The sequence below is a fragment of the Pleurodeles waltl genome, chromosome 5 (genome assembly GCF_031143425.1).
Source record: "Pleurodeles waltl isolate 20211129_DDA chromosome 5, aPleWal1.hap1.20221129, whole genome shotgun sequence".
Lineage (NCBI taxonomy): Eukaryota > Metazoa > Chordata > Amphibia > Caudata > Salamandridae > Pleurodeles > Pleurodeles waltl.
The window spans coordinates 746,136,550-746,162,770 of NC_090444.1; the positions used below are offsets into that span (position 1 = coordinate 746,136,550).

At 43.1% G+C, this 26,221-nt stretch overlaps 1 protein-coding gene across 1 annotated transcript in view; it reads right to left on the bottom strand.

Annotated features, from left to right (window-relative positions):
- The window catches only part of ACOXL (acyl-CoA oxidase like), a 981,865-nt gene that overhangs the window by 801,413 nt on the left and 154,231 nt on the right, over positions 1-26,221 (bottom strand). The window contains exon 2 of the mRNA XM_069234707.1: positions 11,156-11,252. Within this exon, the coding sequence (XP_069090808.1) occupies positions 11,156-11,252 (97 nt within the window). The remainder of the gene's footprint in view (positions 1-11,155; positions 11,253-26,221) is intronic.

A 26,221-nucleotide genomic window follows, 5' to 3' on the forward strand; every position in this document is an offset into this window, starting at 1 on the left:
TGAGCCCCGTATGTTTTTAGTAGTTTACCAGTGCTGTGTAGGGGGGCTAAACACCGGAAAAGGCATGAAGCATGCATGCCTTTCACAAATGAAAGCAAGCGGATTTTAAAAGGCAAGCCCACGAACCAATGAAATTGACTGACGTGACATGGGTGCGGTAGGAAGCCCAAAGAGTTTACTACAGGGGATGGAGCGCTTTGCGCTCGCCCCTAACAAGGAAGTTCTGACAGCAACATTGACAACAGTAAGAATATAAAAACATATAACATGACAACATGTCTACACACTACATACAGACACGACGAGTTATAGTTAATTGAATGTTTACATCATGTTAATAAGTAATATGTTAATGTAAGGCGTAGAATACGTTATGTAATAAAGTATTACAGTAGTGGCTTCAATTAGAACTTTTGATATTTCTAATGTTTTTGTAGTTTAAATGTGGGTTTGTAGGAATGTGGCAATCCCTAACTATGATGATTATGCAACATTTTATCTGTCTGTCTATCGGCTACTTTCAAATCTCTTTTAAGTGCCATTGCTGAGTACTCTGCATCGAGGTCCGAAGGAAGGCATGCGTTTGAACTGAAATACATGAGCAAAATATACATGCAAATTCTTCTCTTCAAATTACCAGTAGGAAGCTTTATGCCTCAAATATTTTTTTTTTCTCTCTCTCTCTCTCTCTCTCACACACACACACACACACACACACACAATTTTTAACAAGCTGTATTTGCTTCAGACATTCTTGTGTGAACATCAAAAGCAGCAGCCTATGGCTGCGGCTATGATAATTTCCACTCTCCTTTTATTAACTTATTTGTACTTTGCCGCTGTTTGATCCCCATAGGTTTGCAAACACGTGTTGCACTCACATTAATTAGTATTGGGTGCATTGTTTTCAAACAGTTATAGTAATTGACTTGAGGAACATCATGATTCAGATGTGAAATATTGATTGTACGATGTTCCGCTGCAGTTACCTATCTATCCCCATTGTCATTTAATTTTGTGTCAAATCTGTTTACTCGTTGGCGCATTATGCAAGGCCCATGTGCCTCTGTTGCAGGGAGGTTGGCCTGGAATTCCCAGAAGTCATTGCAACTTAACGTTTAGCAATTTTTGCTCTTTTGCCGACTTTTGACTGTCTGTTTCGAATGTGTGTGTTCAAAGGCTTGTGATGTGGGTAGAAGATAGTTGTGTAACGAAAAATAACAACCCCCCCAGCAGAAAGTGATAAGGGGCCCGAGTCTCCATAGGCTTTGGGCTGAGTGGGGCCCCTCCCCGAAGACATGGGAGGCACCCTGAAGGGTTGGAGGCCTTCCGGCGCTGCTGGGGCTTGTGTTAAGTGCCTGGTAGAGGATTAGATGTGGTGATAAGGCCAATTTTTAATGGAGACCGTACGCATTATATGTCTAGAAGCATTATGCGTGATGTGTGCTAGTGACGATAATTCCCCTGTGGCAAAAAAATAAATGTATTTTTAATTCTACTCCTGAACGTGTATTTAATTTGTGTCCATAGTCTGGCACTGCAAAAACAAACAAAAAAAGTGCAATTAACTATGTAACAGGGTCGATATCATGCAAAGCGCTCGACTTCTGCCCAGTGAGATTGCGCAGCGAAAAAACGATAATAAAAAGTAGTCCACAAACCGGACAGAAAACAGCAAGCCTCGCATGTTTTCAGTACTTGGTCGCTACGCTCGAGGAGGGCTAACCACAAGAAAAGGCATGACATATGCATGCCTTCCACTAATGAAAGCAAGCAGATTTTAAAAGGCAAGCCCACAAACCAATGAAAGACACTGACATGACATGGATGGGGCTCAGAGGCATTTTCTAACTATTAAAGTGTCTCGCAAGCGATATGCATGCACAAGAGCATGCGACACAGGCTCGACCCTAAAAAGGTCTAGAAAGTAAGGAGCTGTAATTGACAATTGTACATCAGCTTGAAGGGAGTACACATTAAGAATGTAAGTGCAAGATTGAGGTCCCACTGAGGCATGATAAATGAAGTGGAAGGAAACAAATGGGTGAGATTGTTAAGGAATCAACTGACAATAGGAGACTTAAAGAGTGAAGGCTGATCAGGTAACCTAAGAAAGGCTGAAATAGCCGATAAATAATCTTTAAGGGTGCCCAAAGCAGAGCCCTGCTGGGCTAAAGAAAGAATGAACAAAAGAACCTCAGAAAGAGGATCAGCGGGGGTGTCAACAGATTTGTTGGTACACCATGCCACAAATTTATGCCAACAACAGCCGTATACTGTTTCAGTTGAGGGACGCCTGGCTGCCAAGTTATCATCACAGACTTCGGGTGGAAGGTCAAAAGCAGTCAACTGCCGCCGCTCAGTTTCCACGCATGAAGTCAGAGATTGGACAGGTCCGGGTGGAGAACCGTCCCCTGCTGCTGTGACAGAAGATCCTCCCGAAGGGGCAGTCTAAGTGGAGGTTCCGTGGCCATGCTTAATAGCTCAGGATACCATACTCTCCGTGCTCAGTCCAGAGCCACCAAGATAACTTGGGCCCGGTCGTTCCTGATCCTCTTGAGAACTCTGGGAAGCAGTGGCATAGGCAGAAAGGAGGCTGGAGTTCCACTTGAGACAAAAAGCATCTCAAAGCGAGTGCCGCTTTGGAAACTCCAACGTGCAAAACTGCTGACATTGCGCGTTCTTTGCGGAGGCAAACAGATCTAACCAAGGCTCTTCCCCACTGCTGAAAGAGACCATGCGCCACCTCTCGATGGAGACGCCATTCGTGATCGGCTATGCATCGATGGCTGAGTTCATCTGCTCTGGCGTTCAGAGAGCCCGCCAGATGTTGAACCACCAGGGTAATGTACTGAAGCTCCAGCCATGCCCAAGGGCGTAGCGCATCCTGACAAAGGGTCCAGCACCACACTCCGCCCTGCTGTTGCAATACCACATGGCGGTAGAGTTGTCCGTGAACACTTGCACTACTTTCTCTTTGAGAGAGGGAACAAATGCTTTCAATGCAAGCCTGATTGCCCGGAGCTCCAAAAGATTGATATGGAGTCCAGACTCCGCCAGAGACCAGAGGCCTCTGATCTCCACCTCTCCCATGTGGCCGCGCCATCCCAGAAGTGGCACATCTGTCACTATGGATAGATCTGGCTGGGGGATGGAGAGGTCTCTGCCGTGGACCCAATGCAGATTCGAAAGCCACTACTGCCGGTCTTTCAAAGTCCCCTCCGAGATGTGGACCGTGTCAGAGAGATTTCCCTGATACTGCACCCACTGGAACTTCAAATCCCAATGCAGAGCCCGCATATGCCATCTGGCATGAGTCACTAGCAGGATTCAGAGGCAATAATGCCCAGCAGCCTCAGAGTCAGTCTCACTGAAATCCAAGACTGAAGCTGAAAGATCGGAATCATAGAATATCTTGGACTCGCTTTTCAGGAGGATAAGCCAGAAACTGCACTGTGTCCAGAACAACTCCGATGAAAGGTAGTGTCTGAGAGGGAGTCAGGTGTGATTTTGGCACACTGATAGTGAACCCCAGCGTATGCAGGAGTCTCGCCGTAGTCTGAAGGTGGGAGATGACTTTCTGGGGCGAGTCCGCCTTGAACAGCCAGTCGTCGAGGTAGGGAAAGACTGAGACCCCTAACCTGCGCAGATGAGCTGCAACCACCACCATCACTTTCGTGAACGCCCAAGGGGTGCTGGTAGGGCTGAAGGGGAGCACGGTAAACTGACAGTGTTGTGACCTACCACGAATCGCAGGTAACGTCTGTGGTCCGGCAGGATGGGAATGTGGAAATAAGCGTCCTGCAAATCCAATGCTACCATCGAGTCTCCTGGGTCTAAGGCAGACAGCACCTGAACCAGGGTGAACATTTTTAATTTCTCCTTCTTGAGGAAGTAGTTTCAGTCCTGAAGGTCTAGGATAGGACGTAAGTCCTCCGGAAGTTGGCTGATTGAGGGAGGCATGGCTGGTAAGGTAGATTTGAAGAGGAGGGAATAGCCCTTTTGAACTATCTGCAAAACCCACCTGTCTCTAGTGATGGATTCCCAGTGGGGCAGGTGATGGCAAATCCTGCTGCCAACTGGATCGGAGTGAGGGGACGGACTAGGAGGGCTTGGAGGTTGCAGCAGGGGAAGGGGTGGACTGGGTAGGCCTCTGGTTCCCTGTCCCATGCCCATATGGGATTCTACGTCCCTGGCCACGCAGCGGCTGAACAGCATGGGTGGCACGGTGGCTGGGATAGGGACACGACAGGGAGCCCCTTCCATGGCCACGAAAAGGGCAAAAGGCAGACTGTTGGGGGCGAGGGGCAGTGGAAAGGCCGAGGGAATGAGCCGTAGCCCGGGAGTCCTTGAACCTCTCCAAAGCCAAGTCCGCCTTGTCTCCAAAGAGACGGGAGCCATCAAAGGGCATGTCCATAAGAGTCTGTTGGACATCCCACAAAAAAAACAGATGTACGCAACAAGGCGTGGCACCTCAAGGCCACCGTCGTTGCAACCGATCTACCTAGAGAGTTGGTCGTATCCAGCCCACATCTGATTGTGAACTTTGCTGCATCTCTTCCATCGGTGACAGCTTGGGAAATGGTAGCACGGGCCTCCTCCAGGATCTGCGGCAGAACTTGGCGACCGTATCCCACAAAGAGTGGGTACAGCGACCCAAAAGGCATGAGGTGTTTATTGACTGCAGTGTGAGTCTGGAGGAAGAAAACATCTTCTTCCCAAATTGTTCCAGCATTTTTGATTCCCTGTCCGGGGGTGCGGAAGGGAAAGCACTCGAGGAAGAGGATGCCCTGATGACAAGGCTCTCAGGCGTGAGGGGATGGGACAGGAATTTAGGGTAGTTTGTGGCAGGCCGATGGCGGCGTGCAATAGTCCTGTTCACTGGAGCCCCTGTGTTGGGTCTGGACCAAGTACCAAATAGGACATCAGTGAGGGCTACATTGAATGGAAGAAGAGGCTCAGATGTGGAAGCCCCTGGTTGAAGCACCTCTGTCAGGAGATTACACCTGACTAGAACAGTAGGCAGCTCAAGGCCGGGGACCTCACCTGCCTTACTGAACACCACTGAATAAGTCGCTCCCTCCGCCGTAGCCACAGTAGGAGGAGACCGGCTGTCAGCCTCTAGAGAAGTGTCTAGGCCACTGGCCTAGCCCAACTCCTGTGCCCAGTCCAAGTTAGGGTCATCCTGGTATTCCTAAGTGTCCAGGGACCCCTCCAATCCTTTCCTGAATTCATATGCATAAGAGAAGGGGTCAGAATCCGACCTGAAGTGAGTAGGCCCCATCGAAGAAGGAGGCAGCGTCGTCCGACACTGGTCCCACTCCGAGTCGTCAGGGATGAGGATCGGGTCGATGGTGGGCACCACCGACGTCGGGAGCCTCGACAATTGAACCGGGGAAGGTCTCAATGGTACGATCAGCGTTGGTGCGGATCCGAGAGCTGATCCGGAGGAGACCTCAGTGGCCAGAGCTGCCAGTGCGGAACCCGAAGGCCCTTCAACCGGACTCCTTGGGCCCAAAGGTGTCATATCAGGGTCGGCCTGCCCAAAAATGGGGCACATGGCCTCATAAAACTCCTTTAATTGGACAGGGGTCGCTCTGGCTCCCGGAAACTCGGGGAAGCGTGGAGCGGGACTAGAAGCTGGCTCTGAAGACGGAGGCCTCGAGCGCCGACACTCCTCCTGCATCGCATCAACCGAACGACGGGGTGAAGTCAAAGGGTGATGGGATCTCTTTGACTTCTTCTTACCCTGGCCTGAAGGCTTCGAGGAAGAAGAATGGTGGTGGGTCCGCGATCGGTCTCAAGACCTTCCCCTTCAGCGGGGCCTGGGACCTACGCAGAGTCGAGCGCCGGGCCACCATAAGCTGAGGGACTGAGTTTGAAACCGATCTTTGGGGATATCCACAATGCACCAAAAAACGTACCAAAAACTCAACAAAAGGGTAGAAGTCGGTCAAAAAGAGACTAGGGTAGCTCTCTCCGGATCAGCATGTGGCACGGAAAGAAAAGAAGCGACGTTCACTGAGCGCAGGCAGCATCTATGTACTACTCCCAATGTTATAACGGGAACTATGACGCCCGCGGAGTTGACCAACGCCACCTACCGACGCCCAACGGTATTGCTCGAAGAAAAAAATCTCCTGATCCAGTCTGAAGCCTGGGGGAAAATTCTAAGGTAAGGAATCTGCAACTAAAAGTTTCTATCAGATATCCTTATCTATCTGAATTCTGCTCTTCTTGCCTTCCTCTGGAATCCAGTCATATTGCACCCATTAATGGAGAAGCTGCATCTGTTGTGCATTTAATTTCTATTAATAATATTAGTGCAACACAAGGTGTATTCACTAATCCATGCTTTGCTCATGAAGCTTGCATAGGCAAAAATAGTGAAAAGAATTAAGCACTGGCTTCCACAAACCAAAGAATGTAAGCTGAAATTATTGGCTGATGCGGTTGAATGGGATCCTCAGAACTTGTTGCCCCAGGGAAAGAATACTAACCTGCATGGGTTATGGACCAGGTCACATGAAGATGAGAAGCAGAGTTTCTTATTACTTAGTGACTGGGGCACAAGTTTCACAATAATAGTGTTAGTGCCGTACTGAAACAATGAGGAGAGGCGGTCTGTGTTTAACGTGAGTATAGATGTAATCCAACAATTTGGCTCTGCTGCCTTGTTCTACAGATTAATTAATAAGGATGCAAAACCCTCACCCACAATTGTGGCATGTAACATCATCAGGCTCTCTATACTAGTTCAAGACCTAGTGTTGGATGAGGCGGGTTTCCTATGCTCTGGAGTTGGTGTACTTTTGTTGATAAAGCCAGATGCATAGGCCATAATGAGGGCTGTTGCCCTGTAGTTTTTAGTGGGACCTATCACATGATAATTGCCTTAAGGTAGAGTACTGCCCTCTTTATTAGTGTTTCCCTTCAGCTATGTTAAAAACAACAGGGCTATTTATAGCCTGTCATGTCTAATGTGTCAAATCCAGGACTAACAGCTTTCTGACTGAAAAGCTATCAAGTATTACCGTGATGTCACCAAGAAGGAGAGTGTCCTTTGAGGACATCATAAAGTCAGTCAGTCAGAAGCCACTTAGTCAGAAGCCCCTTATCGCTCCACTGGTTGCATGGCATCCCTATCAGTGTAGAAGGATAATGGAGCCTTGCTGGAAGACCTCATGTGTAGTCTGAGGAGAGACGTTTAAGATGCCACTATTTGTTTTCTCTCAGACACTGGCCATTTACTGACCCATGAACTGAAGAAGGCCCTAAAATTCACTCAAAACCTTTCCCGAAGAAGTGAATGACTGGCTCTCCCCTTCTTAGCACCAAACTGAAAGCCATTGAGGCCCTCTCTTACAGAAGGTGCTACATGTCAGTGCTGTCTATTTCCAGATTCAGAATGCTGTCTATTGCTTCCTGACAAACTGCAGGAATATTTGCCATTTTCCCAGCAGTCTTGCTTGAGAATGCCTGGAAGGAATAGATATTTCTTCTATGTCACCTTACCATTAATCCCCAGGAATGGGAGGATGCATTATAGCCCATTTGAGATGATCCAAGTTCATAACCATATTGTTTATTGGCAAGCATGCATGTAGGTTTTAATTTTATTGTCACTGTTACCATCAATAGGAAGGTTCCCAAAGGAAGAGAGACACTGTTATCCTTGCAGTGTTATCTCTGAAATAAAGGGTTACAGCAGCCATGCAGATATCTATCATCTCTAAGACTGCATTCAAATCCTCCCCTAAGGCTAACTTTCCGGGGTTTAAAATAGGCTTTTCTTCTGCATTAGTTTGTCTGAAAGCAGATACACAATTTAATAAACTTTACTAACAAAGGTCTATAGGAAAATCTGAATGGAGGTTTATCTTCTGTGGTTCTGAGAACTGCCTCACCTTCATCTCTGCATCATCATCAAAAAGGACTTAGTTGAGAAATTTGCTAGATAAGTTATTAAAGACTGAGCATTTTCCAACAGCTCCAGGAATGGTTAGAGTAGACTGAAGCACTTAGCTTAAGAGTATGACTCACTGCCCACAATGACAGAGTCCTGCAAGCCTTAAGAGCTACGTAAACCAGCTCCTAATACTTCACAATATCTGTAGCCCCAAAGAGGGGCCAAGGGTAAGGGTATGATAAAGTACTGCAGTGTCTGCAACCTCCTCTAGATTTTTGCAATGATAGAGGTGAACAAGTCAATTAATGCTTTCTGCAGGACTATCTTGCTTATTATGTGCATTAAGTGTATGTAAAATGCAGTCAAGGCTGTAAAGCAGACGCACTGCTTTACAGCCTCTTGACCAGTCACAGTTGAAAGACCATGGTGAAATTACAACATGTATTGCCTCACAGAAAGGAAGGAGGAGGTAATCCGGTGTGATTGGGAATGCCTGCAGCATTATGACTGGCATGTTCAGCGCTGGGAGCTACCTGAGGATAGCCTTAGGAGACTTCCCGCTGCCAAACCTGGACTGAGGGGGACACCTCAAAGGATTATGGCCACTCCTAGATGAGGGAGTGGATAGTCGATACTCCATTGGTTGATGGGCTGACACTATGGCAGGTATGGGCCATCAGCTAAAGGACTTCCTGTGACAATCTGTGCTGCAGTCAGTTTTCCACAGATGTAAGGAGTTGAAAATGAAAAGATGTTACTCGAACCTGGTTCTGCCAATACATGTGTAGAATGTAAGAGGGCACTGTGCTGCAGGCTACCACTGTTTATTCTATTGTATTTGTTGACATTTAAATAATACACGTGCACTGTGAAACCTAATGCACTTTAGGGATGGTCGAGCAAGAGGCTACTCCATGTGCCACGCATGGTTGGTTAGAGGGTATTATTTTTGACAGAGGTTCGTATGGGGAGGATTTTCAGTACTGTGCGTGAGCACAATATGAATACCTCCATAATACAATACAATACCACTCAGAAACGGGAAAGGTCCAACCCATGGACACGTCAGTAAACTGTCAAATGGGGTCCACTCAGAAGCAACAATAGCTCACAAGTCAAGGATATTCACAGACACTTCAGTTGAGGGTTATGATTTACCAGGCAGGAGTAGGGGAGAAGGTATGAGTGAAACTTCTGAAGCCATTGGAAGGACTGTATAAAGCTTAAATATGTGGGCAGTAGCATGACAGAGAGTTTCCAAGAGAAGGTGTGAGGGTGTAAAAGTAGCATATTCTAAAAGCCACAATCTGGGAAGGCTCTTCAGGAAGTCGCCCTTTACCGCACAACCTCAGTGAGTAAGATGAGGGCATACTCTTTCACTGACCAGGGGATAGGATCTGTTCCAAACATTGGTTTACAGTCAACTCGGTAAATTCTAGCTACGAACTCTGGCAACATATTTCAGCTACAAACTCTAGAAACAGAAAATATTGTAGTTAGAATGTTGCAGGGCTCAAGAAGGTTGGACCTCACATCAGTACAGATACTCCTCTGCCAACTCACTACTGTCATATAACCCAGTTAAATATGTGATGCACAGGGTTCTGTCTATTGTGATGGATAGAAGAGTGCTACATTATTTAGTGTACCCAACTATATACTGCTTCAGTGTATGAAGTAGAAACTGCTTCTTAGTTCCCTGGGTGAGAGAGTTTCTTCACCCTGAGGTTTCAAATGGGCAAGAATGCCATGTCGTAATAATGTGCTGATGTCCAGCTCTGACAGAAACACATGTAAATAAACTAACAGAGTGCAGGGAAAATCCTGCTGAGTGTGTGGTGTTTTCCCAGAGCAATGCAGTGGGTACACTGGATTTCCTGAAACTCAGTAGCTAGGTAGAGTCACTAAGTACATTCATGAGTAGCAAACAGACCAGAAATATGAGCCTGCTCCTAGAAAGGTTAGCAAACTCCTCGAGGGGAAAACAATGTCACAAAGAAACAAAGCAAGGGGATGGCCAATCGTAATTTCAGCATTCATTCTTCAAGAGATGCTTAACTCCGTACCCCACCCATTATGGACATCTGAGGAACTCAACACTTCCCATCCTCATCTGATAGCGGCCTTGCTCATAGAGAGAACATTCTTAAGAGTTTAAATGAATACCTATGAAAGAGACATCCATCTCTCAGATGATGAAATTAGACACAAGTTACTCTGTAACAGAAAACGTGTCCTAATACCCTCCAAGAAAGTCTGAGGTTCAAAGAATTCTACAGAAACACTGATACAACTCTTGAGGGGGCATCTGGTGAGGGGTCAAAGTTCACACGATAACCTTAAGTGCAAGAGCTGTAAAATGCCAAAGCAGCATGCTGGTCAATTACTGATGTGCTTCAGCAAAAATTGGCATGCATCCTGATAAGTATCCAGAGAACAACACTGAAGAGAATAAGTGTTAGAAACTGAGCAAGCAAACTTAATGATACATATGAGAGAGGGACCTCTGATCAGAAGGCAAAACAATTCAAAGGTAACTCCTATACAGTTATTGGATGAGGGACTGTTCTTCTATGTTAACCCTAAATATGTAAATCATCTGACACCACAAAAGGCTAAATATATAAATACAAACTGAATTGATGGCTGTCAGCAAGGTTTTTAGATTGTTTTGCTTCGGTCCCTAAGCACAAGACAGGCAAAATATGTTGCTTATTTTAAAACGTTGTAACAAAACATCATTGTATCCTCTCTATTTCTTCAATGTGTTAATAACCAATAGGTGTCCTACACGAATATATAGAGTGGCAGAGGCCCATAGATGATCAAGAGTTTAAAAACAACATTAAGTTCTGCAAGTAAAAATAAAAACAACTATACAGTGACAAAAAAAGAAACTTAGAGGAAATAAGTAAGTAAGAACATCATAGACAGGTATAAAACTAAATTGTTTTGGTATCCAATTGAAATAGAAATAAAGAAAAAAAAGAATACATTTTGCTTAAATACATGTTTGGAAAGTTGTGAGGAAGTTGCCATCTTAAAGTGCAGTTTGCCCTTTTCTCAGCCACTTAACTGTACAAAGGCAACGCAAGCTTCAAAATAAACTTGGTGCAGAAAATAAAAAGTTTAATCTTAAAAGGCTAGATAAAGAAATATCATGAATTGTGCAATTTGTTGCATGTACAGGTTGGAGTTAACAGGTCAAATTAAACAAGCAAATGATACCTGCTTTAAAAAGCTTACCATCTCCTGAAACGCACGCTGCACTTGTGGTAAAGCCAGGGTGAATTTCACTCTTTCAAAAGCCAAATCCCTCATCTCATCCAGAGTCAGGTCATATCTGTGAGGGCCAGATGTAATGTGAAATTGGAATTAGAAATGGGCAAATTCAGCATGGCCACAATATATTTATTATCCAGATTTCAATGCAATAAATTAAATTCCGTATCAAAGTTTGTAATTTATTTGCAGAGATCAGGTAGTTGAAGTCCCATTAACCAATTTGCATTCTGATAATTTACTCGTATTACCTAGGCAACAATGAGTTTATTTCATTGAGTAGAATTTTTTAGATCATACATGAAGTGTTTTAAGTCATCATCACTGGCCATCGCTGCAGCCAGATTGATATCACATGATTTTAGACTCTTCAATAACTATATCACTCTAGCGGCTTTCTGTAATGATGAGGGAAGTATTTGACGGAGTGGTTATACTGATGATGGAAACATTAGATTCTAGACATACTCTACACAGTTGACATGACACCTATGGTCACTCTACTATTGCCTTTAAAGTGGCCCGGGGGGGTCAATTCCTTATTGGAGCCTGGTGAAAGAAGTACAAAAATAAAAAGGTAAAGCAACTAAAAAAGAAAGTAGTCACCATTTCCCTTCTATTCTTCCCCATCCTCTATCCATGACCAGCCACTTCATGAGTCCCGGCACACCAAATAACGGAGCAAGTAGAGAAAGCAGCCAACCACCATAAGGGCTCTTATTTGTGTGTCGTCACAAATCCTCCACTCCCAGTCCATTCACAATTCTCTATCAGTATGAGTGGGGATGCAGGAGGTCCCACACAATAATCCCTATAACAACAAAGACGGAAGTCATATGATAACCTCTGAATGCTCTGATCATCCTGATGACTTTTCACCCATTATCGTCCCAGGCTTTGAGCTATACTTCACCGTCTACATGACCATGTTCCCAAATACTGAGACCAGCACTGAAAATCACCTAAAAACTGACAAGATTACAACACACAATACTTGTCCAGTGATGGTTCTAAACGCAGTGATCACGTTTAATGACTTTAGCTTCTTTACAAACCTAGCATCCCACATCCATACAAATAGCTCAGCAAAAAATCCTTTCATATTAAGCTAACAATACCTTTTGTAAATAATATTAAATCAAGATTCACTTAAAGTATTTCCATACACTCAAGAACACTACTTCTGGCAGTTATGGTTGCATGGCTCGTCTTAACCTGTGAATTTCAGTGGTCTTTTTGGATTTCATCTCATAACATAACGTCTCCTTTATTATTACTATTACTATTTTAGGGGATTTCATTTTTTTTAATAATATATTTTGTTTTATTCTGTAGTATTAAAACTTAACTTGCCTATAACAAAGTTTTTGGTTTTCTTTAAACAGTATAGTTTGGCCCTTGGCCAAAGTGGGAACATACTTTGCAATACACACCTTGCACCTGGAACAGTGTAATTTTGGATACACCCTTACACGTCACATATATGCAATATATATGTGCACGTTTCACTACATACTTTGTGCGTTCTAACGTTATTAATGTAAAGTGTTGCACTTGAACTCCATACTGGAGTGCTTTTACTGTAGGACTAGAAAATCATATACTCTGGGTGCCTTAACCTTATTAAATGAAATGTAGCCTGGAAATGAGATAGAAACCATCCTCATGCTACTGAATTGTATTTACTTAAGAAAATATAAGAGTTCATGTACATATGTGCACTAATGTTTTCACATTTGCATTCAAAATTTAGTATTCAGTTGCATTTATTCTTGTGTATTTAAAGTTGCAATGCTTTTACCTAAAACTGTAATACAAGTTTAATTTGAATTCGTATACTCACATTCTCATACATTTGTAGTATTATGTGCACAACTGACATATTAAATGTGCACCATTGAATTATATGTTTACACTTGACATGACTAGGCCTGAATTTCTTTTGCCATGAAATGTTATTTTCCATTTCTGCTCGCATATCTTTCTTTACAGGAAAGTTCACATGGATTGTTAGCTTGAGAATAGATGTTACAATGTACTAGTCAGTGCTTTAAATGCAAAAATAGAAGTGCAGGTACTCTGTACCAGAGTACCTGCTTGTTTCTGAGAAGTGCCGGTACTCTCCAATTAAAAGTAGTACGCTTTTCTTGAGATGTGCCGGTACTCTCCCTCTCAAAATAAAAAAGTGCCGGTACTCAGTACCGGAGAGTACCGGCCCATTTAAAGCACTGGTACTAGTGATAAACAGACAGAGAAAGAGACTTTGATGAGAAACATGGAGAAACAGAGTGTTAACTGGAAGTCTCTATTCAGTAATGTAGACAGGATTTACAGGTGTCCAAGAACAATGGCCTTCTTAGGATTGGTCTGGGAGAATCCACCAATGTTGCAGATCACAAAGTTCAAATGGAAAGGACAATGAAACTCCTGATGGCGTGAACGAGGGGTGTTGCTTAGAGAATTTTGTGGTATTAACTAGTGTTCTTACAGTTGCTGCAAGCCACTATTCCTGTGGACTTTCTGAGGTGCAGCCATCTATGCTTTCTCTTTTTGCTCTTTAAGCTAACACTTATTTTTTCCTCTAGAAGACTCCTTACCGAGCTTCTGAAACACTGACACCTTCCTTGATATGCAAGTGCATAAAAATGTTCCTCCTTTTTCAACATTTTCCCCCGCTTTTTCAGATTTTCCCCGAGTTACTCATTTAAATTCATTTAGGTCCGAGGCTAGATGGTTTCACACATTACCAATGGTTAAGAGAGCGGATCAAAGACTTTTTTCTGAGCATCAGATTTTATTGCTAATATTCTATAGTGTAGTAACTGAACTTCTGGTTTGTCTCATGCCGATTTGCCTGAACGTCTTCAGGGGATTTGGTTATCCTGTTGTAATCTTGTAGATTTACAGCATGTTTTTCAGACTTATTTATATTAACCTGACAGTTAACTTGTGATAAAATTCCTTAACTGTATTCCTGAATCCTGGTCCTCACTGTGTACCCTAATGTGTTACACTGTTAATTGAAAATTGTTTTGGATAATGCTAACTCCTTTCACCTCTCGACTCGACAAGAAAGGTCCATCAGGTAACCGATTTTGATAGAGAGGCCCATCGCTCCATTGCGCCACAGATCCCAAGCTTCCAAAACCCACTCTTCATGGCCTCTAGCCATTTATAGTGGGCTGTAGGCACACGGCCTGTCCTCTGGTCATTCCCTGAACCAACTCGTGGAACGCGAGTGATGTTCATACACAGGTGTGCACAACAGCTTCTCTGAAGCTTTGTAGTAATGCTTTCAACATCAGAAATATAGGGAGAGATAGATAACTGCTGCAGTTTGAGTTAGCCAGTGATGGATAGTAGAAGCAGTTCTGAAAGCTAAATCTGATCGAAATAAGACTATCACCTAAAACCTGTTAAACACTTGACTTTATGAAGAGTCCTGTTGTAATAAAGATGAAGTCCAATTGCTTGAGAAGTAGGGGCCAGATGTAGCAAAAATGCAATTTGCGACTTGCAAATTGCGAGTCCCTGCGACTCGCAATTTGCAAGTCGCAAATTGCTATGCAGTACGGTGTCTCAGACACCGACTGCAACTCGCAATGGGGTCGCAATGACCCACCTCATGAATATTCATGAGGTGGGTCGCAAATTGCGGCCCCATTGCGAGTATAGGCACTCGCTAACATGGAAGCCTGCTGACGTCAGCAGGCCTCCATGTTAGCGACCTGCTTTTCAATAAAGCAGGTTTTTTTTTTTTGAAGTGTAGCCCGTTTTCCCTAAGGGAAAACGAGCTGCACTACAAAAAAAAACCGAAACCTTTAGTTTCGGATTTTTCAGGGCAGGGAGTGGTCCCTTGGACCACTCCCTGCCCTGAAAAAATAATATGGGGTCCAGTCACAAAGGGGAAGGGGTCCCATGGGGACCCCTTCCTGTTTGCGAGTGGGTTACCATCCACTTCAAATGGATGGTAACTGCGACTCCATTTGCGACCGCGTACGCGGTCGCAAATGGAGTTGCATACCACTCCGACTCGCAAATAGGAAGGGAACACCCCTTCCTATTTGCGACTCTGAAATGCATTTTGCGAGTCGGTCCCGACTCGCAAAATGCATTTCTGCATAGCAAACTCAGGTTTGCGAGTCGCAAACGGCGATTTTCGCCGTTTGCGAGTCGGAAACCGTTTGCTACATCTGGCCCCAAGTTCTTTATTGGAAGTACCTTATCCACAACACAGCAAGACAGCCTCTCTCCAACAGCTCTTCTCCACTCTCAGAATTCCCTTCCCCTACACTCTAACCTGACATCATGTGTGACATCAGACCTCTAGCACAGAATTCCTTTCAGTCCTCAAACTACCACACCTGTGAACCACAGAAGTTGTCAAAAAGTATAGAGAAATTTCTCTACCAGTCAAAATGGTGGGCCTCATCTTAGGATATTTCACTATCACCTTTGTGTAAGAGGCATACTATGTAAAATTCGGACTGCCATTTTCTGAACATAGATCTATCTCAAGAAATCCCAAATGTCTTGGGCTGACCAAAAATCAAGACAATTCATAAATAGGTAGAGCACTCAGAGAAGCCAATCGTCACTGTGATTTGTGGAAAAGGCGTGTGAAGGACTGATCCTTGGGGAGTTTAAATTCCTGAAATCACTGTGAGATAAAGCAGCCAATCTCTTTTGAGATGATATGTTTCTTTAGTTGCAGCTTTACATAGCTGGCCCTACTGAGCAGGCAGATGATATTGCAAGGATCTCATTTGCAGGTAGGCCAGGGGAACTACATGGCTGCAGGTTGCCATCAAGCTCTGTGCCAAAATCAGTGGTGGCACTTGCACAAACCCACCCATATTCATTCTCATTCTCTCTCTCATTCTTATTCTCATTCTCTCTCTCATTCTCATTCTCTCTTATTCTCTCTCTCTCTCATTCTCTCTCTCTCTCTCTAGTGAAAACAACTTGACAAGCAGGCGGGTGAGGAGGGATTATAAATAATGATTCTATAGAGGCCAGTTAAAATAATTAAAACCTAGAGGGTCGAGTCCGAGGGTTCCTTCATGAGGTGGAGAATAACTTTCAGAACAAACAATTATTAAAATGGCTGAAAGTTCAGTGTTAAGAAAAATCATAAGGTTCAATTAAGTTCTAGGTAAAGTTTGAAGATCCAGCTATTGTACCGGATGAGGTACAGATGCGTTAATGCTGGAGCCGATATTGGGGTAGATTAACAATGCTCTCTTACTCTTATCCCTTTTCTTGTTTTTTGTCCTTGTGCTTTTTGTGATGTAAAAAATGTAGCTTCCTAAGAAGGGCCTGGTAGAGAATTGTGTACTGAAGGATGTGAAGCTCCTTCTCTCTCTGAACTGTGCAACTTACAGGTGCTAGTGAGAGGAACAGATTATTTTGGTCCCCCAAGTGCATATGCAATAGAATTACCAGGGCATCATATGAAGTTAAATACAACCTTTGATAAAGTTACACGGAAGAGGTACTATTAACGTTTCTGGGGAATTTGGTTTGAGAAGCCCAAGCAACCCCAGAGTGCTCAGTGCCTGTTTGGTGGTATTCGAGACCACGAGTAGCCATCTGAAGTACTGCAAAATCAAGTTTGAATAAGTCATCTAGTACCACATGGCCCAAATGTGTGTGACTGGATGCTGAAACGTTCAGAGACATTTATGGTGCATGTGCCAATACGTTTTGCCACCTAAATGAACAGCTGAGGACCCCAAATCAGAGGAGGAAATGCCCACACTGCTTCAGTGTTATTATCAGTGATTTCAGCTAGGTAGACGTCACCCAAATATACCAGTAAAAATACATAAAGAACACACAGGCCATGTAAGGATCAGTAGCAAAGAATTCACTGCACTATATGCACTGCCTGAAGGCAGTCTTCAAGGTTTGTACAGAGGAGGGAGACTTTTGTTGGGGCAGAATCGAAAAACGGCCCTTACAGGAACAAAGACATCACAAAAAGCACAAATATGCAAAAAAGGGGACCGAGTCTGTTGAAACTTTCTAACACGTTGCACTAATAGACAGAAAGAAAGAACTGATCTGGACTAGTTGGTCAGACATGAGTATGAGGTGTAGTCAGTAAACAAGGAAGGGACACTAGCAACAATTGAGGAAAATAAAAAAGTGACAGCAGCTTTAGAAGTGTTTTATATTCCTGCCTATACCATTCCAAACCAGTAGGGAATGTTAAGGGGTACCTATGTACTGTGATGTTAATAGACTGCTCACCCACCTTCATCCAGTTTTGTCAACAATATTAATAACATTGAAGCCTCCAGTCATCCACCTCGCCAAACGTCCGAGTTTCTTCTCGGATGGTTGATTTGGCAATTCCCAGTTCAAAGTAATAGAGAGCAGTAAATTACACTACATTGTTTGGATATCTAAAAAAAGAGAAAAACCAAGAGGCTGAAGTACAATAAGTGCACAAATGGTGTCGATGATGTCTATGATAAATCACTAAACACTATTTTTCTAGTTGCAAAACAGCAATGGTTGTAGCAACAATAAATCGAGCAAAGAAGCACATCACTTCAAACAAGTAATGTGGTGCTTCATATCACAGCAAATTAGCATTGGCCAAAAAATAGCACCATCCTGGTAGTTGCTGTAATCGAGCACAATGTATTTTGAACTTGGCAAGCACAGTGCATATGCCATAGTTTATTTTCGAGATAGAAACTGTATATACATTCATTCATTCTCAAAGAGAAAGGACAAAGTGGGAATCACTGCCTACTTAACTTGTGTGGTCTGCAACGGTACATGGTTTCCTTTGAAAAACAGCAACAACTTTCTATGCTTTATAAATGATGCATCTTGTGAAACAGCAAACTGATTATCTACCAACCGGTACCAGCTAATAAATTGGCACATGCACTGATTAGAAAAGATACAGATAACAAATAGGTTAGATGAGAGCTATAAAACATACGGTCAGTTGTTAAGCAAGTTACTTGTCCCTTTTCTTATGAAACCTTTTAAAGTCCACCTTTAATCCTGTCATTTAGATCGTTGGTCTATTCTATGTGCTGTAAAATTATGAACTTAGCCCGTTCGTTGTCAGGACGTTCATAATCTAAATTTCTGAGGTATTCTTTAACATTTGTTCAAGAGAATACAATTAACTAGATGGGTAACAACAATATGAAAGGGGGTTGGATAATTGCAACAAAAATATATTTTGAGTTCCGGAAGCGTAGGTTTTGAAAGCTATGTATAAAAACTCCAAACCATGCCTTCCCATATAACAGCGAATGAGACAGGCAAACAGTAAATAAAAGAATTGCCTGCCCCAGATTTGGGGGCATTTATTCCTGATAGGGTATGCCGTGCTACTGCAGACGGTAGCATTTCGGACAGGGCTTTTCGTTTTCATTTTAATGGGATAAGAAATCCACTTTGGGGTTCGCTTTTCACACATCATGTGCTATGGAAGAAAATGTATTGCTATTGAGAAAGAAACGCAAACGACTGGGCTGTAAAATAGGTCAAACAACAAAGAGGAATTTTGGCCCAAGGATGGACCACAAGCTTTTGGCTTCTATCCCAGCAGGGGCAAAGTGGGGAGGTCAAAACCAATAAACGAGCAAAGCTAGATTAGAGCAACTATCCTCAAGCCTGATGAAACAATACAACGCCATAAACATTTTCTGGTGGGAAAAAAGCCAAAACAGATTGCCTTTTTTATTTATCTCTTGACAGCTGGAGGCTGAAAATAAGCAGCTGGAATATGAGGAGTTTTAGACTGCAAGTACTGACACCACGTCAAATTGGAGATTTCAGAATAATACGTGATGCCTGCTTCTATGCCAGATTGTGAATTATATATAGTTAGAAAGCTTGTAGTAGAAGGATGACCGAAAGAATGCTGTTTGGAAAAAGGGGGTATGAAATGAATTATCAGTGGGGGACAAATCTGCATTAGAAGAATCATGGCATGAAACCAGGAAGGCCATTTAGGCATGACACGCTGTAAAATGTCTCAGATAAGATTGCTGGTGGCGTTCAATGGATGCTGAAATTGAGACTCTGATATCAGAGAATACTTCATGTTGCAGGAGCAATAACACTTTAGGGGCCTTTCGAACCTCTTTCACCCTAGGGTGTTGCCAAATAGGCCTCGGGCCAAAAGCGTAGCCTGATCATTTCTCCTTCCATATTCTTCAGCACATCAGGTTAAGTTGTTCGCCCAGGTTGCTACACTCATTGGTATAAAAATGGGATTTATAAATAGGAAGAATATGTTTATTGTGGACAAATTTCATAATGGATAAAGATCACAAAACATAGTTTCTTGGAGAGTTCCTTTTGATATTGGAGGCCATTTTACTTCACATGAAATACAAGAGTTGTTACAGCCGTAAAATATGCATTACCACCAATTAGCTTTATATCATGTCCAGGCAAACGGGAAGATGAACTAGATGGCCTTACACTGTGTATCGTGACCATCTGCTTGCAAGTATTCATTGGTGGAAGTTGTGTAATTTATATTGAATCCATGAAACACTGCCTCTCATTCTACCACAAAAAGTACCAGTTAGGTTCAAGTATGCCAGCGAGGGGTTGGTGCTCCTACATCTGTTCTGTTTTTCTATGCATTTTTATCTTATTCTTGTTACTTTGTATTTGTCTTTGTTTTGCCCAAGGGCCTTTGGGTGTCATTTGAATGGACTACTACTTACCTAGGGAGATGTTGGTGTAAAAGATTACAGTCCTTTGCTAGGATCTTTGGAACAGTCGCTGGTGGAATGTTAAGGTGTTAATTCTCTACTGGACATTTAGGGATTGGCACTGGATGATCTGCTGTAGGTGTAAATGTTCCAGTTACCCCTGACACCTCATTTCAATCACCGATCAGACAGGGTAGTGACTAACCTTTGATACAAGAGACTCCATTTTGTAAATAACACAAAAATAAAGACAGACATCTATCTGAACTTTCTATAAAGGAAATAATTTCAGTCTTATTGCTAGGGATTGATCACCGTGCCTTACAGCTTTTGGTCAAAGAAACTTCTTAGTATCTGTCAATAAACCCAAAGGTGACTTTGGCCATACAGCCCAAATAATCCCACTACACCTTAAAATGAACGATGTATCTTAGAAGAAGATAGTTTCATGTTGCTGAGAAATTAATGGGTTAAGAAGGAGTACTAATGCTGGGGATACAGCATGTTGTGCTTCCATAGAGCCTGAGGCAAACAGTAGTAAACATGGCTCGTGAGTGGCATGCTGCAATGGGGAGCAGGAAAAGAAGAGTTCCAGGAGCAATAAATCTCAGAAAATGGTGGATTATTCCAAGCAATCAATGTACAGATCGGGAAGAGTTTGGGAAAGAGTTTGTTAGATCCAGTCAGTTCAATCTGCTTATCTAGAAGTCAAGTATTTTGCATAGTTTTAATTGATAAAATGTCACAATGGCCAGAAGCAAAATTGGTGAGTCATGTTACATCTAAGAATGTTACTGATTTCATGAAATACGTTTTTGAAAGGAAGTGTTTCTCAAAAAGTATTGATATTGATAATGGAGTTCAATTAATATTTGTAGAAATAAAAATAACTTTTTTGTCAAGCCATGGAATTGAACATATGCAGTCATCACTATATCCCCCCCAGAACAACGAAATTGTGGAAAGGTGGATAAGAGTACTAAAAGAAGGGATACACTCAGTATTGGTAATGGGAAGGATGATCTTCAAAGAATCAAATAATGGGTACAGACATATGGCATTACCGCCAGAACTGCAGAAGAGAAATCGTCTTTTAAAAAGATGAGGGGTGGGATCATATTATGTAACTTGACACAGTTTGGATGATGGATTTAGTAGAAAGAAACAGTTGTGATGGTGTTAAGTCCAGGGAAAGTAAGCGGTTTCTAGAAATATGTCAACAGGCTAACCATAGCTCAAACAGAAAAGTCAGCTGCAGTAAGAGAAGGTCATTAGGTTTATGTTAAAAAAAAGATATGGTTGGATCATCTAACTTCTCGGCTCACATGAGAGTAGTGAGAGTTGGTAAACAGGTAGTTAAATCAATAGATGGAAAGGTGTGGAACATGAGAAAAGTGATAAATTGACCATAGTGTTTATATCGTAAAGGTAAGGAGTCTAACATAGATACAAATCTAGCCAATGCCATAAATTCAGTGTGTGGATTTAAACGTAATTCGTTGAGGCATTTACAATGTCCACTTACAAAGTAAATGGTTTATCAAATATTCTAGGGTCTTTATGTTATGTAAACTATGTGGTGAACATTTGGCCATGTCGCTATGTACTATTTCATTTCATCATTACTTTTGGATTTGTTTTTTTTTTCATGTGGTTATTGTTTGTTGTTTTAGGGAGGGAAATATGTGGCATCCTGTATGTAATCTTAGTATGTTTTTATAACAAGTGAGGTTCCACATTGAGTTTCCAGACAGCTTATTGGCCCAGGCTTCTCTCTTCCGATAGAACTATTTTTTCACAGTAAATAAACCCACCTACCAGAATCTCCAATATTCCGGCATCCTTCTTTCATTAAACTTATACACGGACTTCAGCATTTGTCAGTTAACAAACAGTTCAACTAAACTTTATTCTGCACCATGAAGGGGTTTCTTATTTGTTTTCCAGCCCCACAGAGTAGCTCTCTCCACATTAGCAAGCTCCAGAAAGTGCTTATCTTCTAGGAGTTGTTTGGGGTGTGACACCCCCCACTAAATGCATTTTTTGCTTGGTAGTTGGGTATGGAGTCCGAGTAGGGTCTGTGTCGCTTTCTCTCATTCACATTTCACATTTCACCAAGAGGCAGTTTACATTTGTTTATTTTTTTATCTTAAACAGAAACATATATAATGACTGATTTACAAAGATTGTAGTAGATCTGCACCCCTGGGAGCACTCCTATTAATGTTTGCAGATTTACTATTTTTTGGAAGTCACAAATATTGGCATTACTAGGCTTTTAAAGTTCAGCCAGTGTCCAGTTTCCAGGCGCACTTCTGGGGATGTCATGTGACATTTTAGTTGGTTGACACATTTGGATTTTACTGTTTCCAAAATTCAGACCGTACTAACAGTACATTTTCTCACTGAGAAAAGTTGCTTCACAGGTACTCTTTTATACAAGAAAATATTTTTATGCATGCAGAAATACCTTACCCTGCACCTCACAAATTCTTGGAGTGGTCCATTCCCCTTCTCACCCTGGAACAATTTCTAAGTGGGGAAAGGGTCAGACAGCAGTTTGAGAATGCCAACAAAATCACGAGTTGGCAGGCATTCACAAAGTCTGAAGGCAGACCTTGGTTGATCCTCCCAATCCCCACTTCTTTCACAGGGTTGACTACTGCATAATTTTACAAAACTGTGATGTACAATTATGCACTCGTAAACAATAGTTATCCATTGGCAGATACTTGACAGGCATGCATTTTCATTCATAAATATGACTTTGTGAACTGGGCCCAATATGTCAATATATTAGGGGATGGAGGAACACAATGTAATCACCACTGGCTATCTTTTCTGGAGTTTTTGGGAGATGGTGTGTGACACAGGACAACAGCTCAAACATGACAAAAACTCTTCGAGTATTTATTTGCCTAAAATTGCAGAGCTAGAATGTGTGCTGAAAGCACCTCTGGAAAACATTCACATCTCTATTGCACTGACCACATGCAGCAATACAGTCTGACCCTCTGTAGAAAGGTCTGGGTTATCCTATCATAACATCTAAAACAAATTTAGGGCTTAACGGTGCATTTGACAGCACAAGTTCCAAAAATATTAAGAGCCTGAGTTGCTGTACAAGTAATGCTCACAAAAGGATAATTATAAAGATCTGAATTCAATGATGGTTCTATAACCCTTCCTCAAGATCAGCGCACTGGATTTAGAAATGTTTAAATCTCCTGAAAAAACACAAAAAAGCCTCCTGTGAATACCATGAAGGGAACACACTCTCAGTTGCTGAGAAGTTCTCAGAAATATTCCATTCCCAATACTGGTTAATTTGACAATCGAAAAATTTTGGTTGTTGCGCTTTCCACCACAAGTGTTAATTAACAATCCAATGTATACCAATTTGGTTACTGCAAAGACCTTCAGTTAATAAGTCAGAAATCAAAATGTCATTTCAGATGAGCGGACAAAATGGAGATGACCCTTTATATTAAGTTTAAATTTTACCGCAATTTCATGAATGGTGGATATTTGTGATCTCGCTGATCTTTTTTCTTAGCTCCTGGGTGCAGAGGACATAACGGTTATGTCCTTGGCTGCACGGCTCGGGTGCAGAGGATGTAACCATTACGTCCTGGGCCCGGCCCAAGGGGGGAGCGCTAGTGCTCCCCCGTAGGCCTCCCACCCCCTCACCTGGGCAGGGATGGAAGACGAATCTCTTCCCCTTTCTCCCGACCCCTCCCCACACCCCTCCCCAGTAACGACTGATGACACCAGCACACGATCGCACGCTGAATTCATCAGAGGTCACCCCCATCGTGATGGAAAGGAGAATGCTTAAATTTCTATTCCGATCAGGGGTTGGGGGAGATCAGAGAGGCATCAAAGGAAGGGAAAAGCTTTTCCTTTCCTTTGATGTCTTTTTGAGCATCCCTGCAGCCCGATCGCATAGCTATCAGGCTGTAGGAATGCCCACTAGACACCAGGGAGATTGTTTACTTTTAGCAAAGAAACAAGGGGAGCGGCCCCTTGGGCAAGGGCTGCTCCCCAAGGGGGGCATCTCTTTATTAGGCCTTTTCTGCCCCCCCTTGGGGCAGATCAGCCTATGTTAATTAGGCCGATGTGCCCCGGGGGGGGGCAGGAAGGGGGGGGGGGGAACAGAAGCCACTAGGCACCAGAGATGATTTAAAAAAATGTACAGGTGGGGAGCGACCCCATAGGCAAGGATCGCTCCCCTGGGGAGCAATTTTATTTTAGGCCATTTCGGCCTACTTTTATTAGGCCAATCTGCCACCAAGGGGGGCAGAAACCACTAGACACCAGGAATTTCTTCTTTCTTTTTTACAGATGGGAAGCAACCCTGGTGGGCAAATTAATTTTAGTCCATTTCTGCCCTTAAGGGGGCAGATTGGCCTATTTCTCTTAGGCGGGGAGATGCCACTTAGGCACCAGGTGTGTGTTTTGTTTACGGGGCAGCCCCTTGGGCTAGGGTCTCTCCCCACCCATGGGGGTACATTACTGTTGGTCATTTCTGCCCTGCTTGGGGTCAGAGCGGCCTATTTTTGTAAGGCCCATCTGCCCCCAAGGGGGGGCAGAAAGCCCACTAGACACCAGGAAAGATTTTTTTTTAAAAGGAGGGTGGGGGTATGGCCATACCGCCACCTCAAATAAATGGGGACAAAGTTGTTCTGCCCACCAGTGGGCAGAGAGGGCAATTACCCTAGATCTACTCCCCAGGGGAGGATGGGCAGAAAGCCTACCAGATGCCAGGGAATTTAAAACATATAAAAAATAGTGGGGTGGTGGCTACAAACCAATATAGGCACGGTTATTCCCCCAACCCAACTGAAGGGGGGTAGCAGTCTTTCAGCTCTCCCCTCCACACTAAAAGATCTTATCCCAATGGAATGTAAGAGGACATTTGATTATTTGGAGTTTTGATTTTACATTTGGGCCATGACAACTTGGCTAACTCTCAAAATCGTCCCACTTGTAATGGTGAGGGCTGCACTTTTTTGACTTTGGGACGCTGCTATCTAGAAAAATCGGTGAGACCTAGACACCTCTGAAAACTAAACTGGGTGAGTCCAGTGTGGTGTGCTTCACATGCAAAACGCACCATTTTCTTATCCACAATGCCCTGCAATCCTCCAACTTTGCTTGAAATCACACATTTTCTCCACATTTTTGTGATGGAACCTTCCAGAATCTGCAGGAATCCACAAAATTCCTACCACCCAGCATTATCGCATCTATACCAATAAAAATGTTGCCCCACTTGTCAGCCTAAAACTTTTTTTTTTTAAACTGTCCTTTTAGACCTGCTTTGGTCCCCCCTCAATTTCAACATGTTTTTGGCTCTTCCCGGTCACAGGCACTTGGCCCACCTACACGAGTGAGGTATCACTTTTATCAGGAGATTGAGGGGAATGATGGGTGGTTGCAAATTTGTACCAGTGCAGTAATCACACACAGAAATGAGGGGAAAATGTGATTGTTTAGCTAAATTTGAGGTTTGCTGAGGATCCCGGGTAAGAAAACACTGGAGAATCCACGCAAGCCACACCTCCCTGGACTCCCTTGGGTGTCTAGTTTTCAGAGCTGGGTTTGGTAGGTTTCCCTAGATGGCTGTTGAGCTCAGGACCAAAAACGGAGGTGCCCCCCACCCCCGCAAAAACAGGTAGCTTTGTAATTGATAATTTTGATGTGTCCATGTAGTGTTTTGGGGCATTTCCTATCACGGGTACTAGGCCTACCCACACAACTGAGGTACCATTTTTATTGGGAGACTTGGGGGAATGCTAGGTGGAAGGAAATTTGTGGCTCCTCTCAGATTCCACAATTTTGTATCACCGAAATGTGAGGAAGAAGTGTTTTCTTGCCACATTTTGAGGATTGCAAAGGACTCTGGGTAACAGAACCTGGTGAGAGGGCCACAGGTTAGCCCATCCTGGGTTCCCCTAGGTGTCTAGTTTAAAAAAATGCACAGGTTTGGTAGGTTTTCCTAGGTGCCAGCTGAACTAGAGACCATAATCCACAGGTAGGCACTTTCCAAAAAACACGTCAGTTTTCAATGTAAAAATGTGATGTTTCCATGTTGCATTTCCTGTTGCGGGCACTAGGCATAACCCCACAAGTAAGGTGCCATTTTTATCAGGAGACTTGGGGGAACACCAAATAGAAGAACAAGTGTTATTACCTCTTGTCTTTCGCTAAATGTTTCCCTTCCAAATGTAAAATAGTGTGTAAAAAAGAAGTCTATTTCAGAAATGCCCTGTAATTCACATGCTAGTATGGGGACCCAGGAATTCAGGGATGTGCCAATTACCAC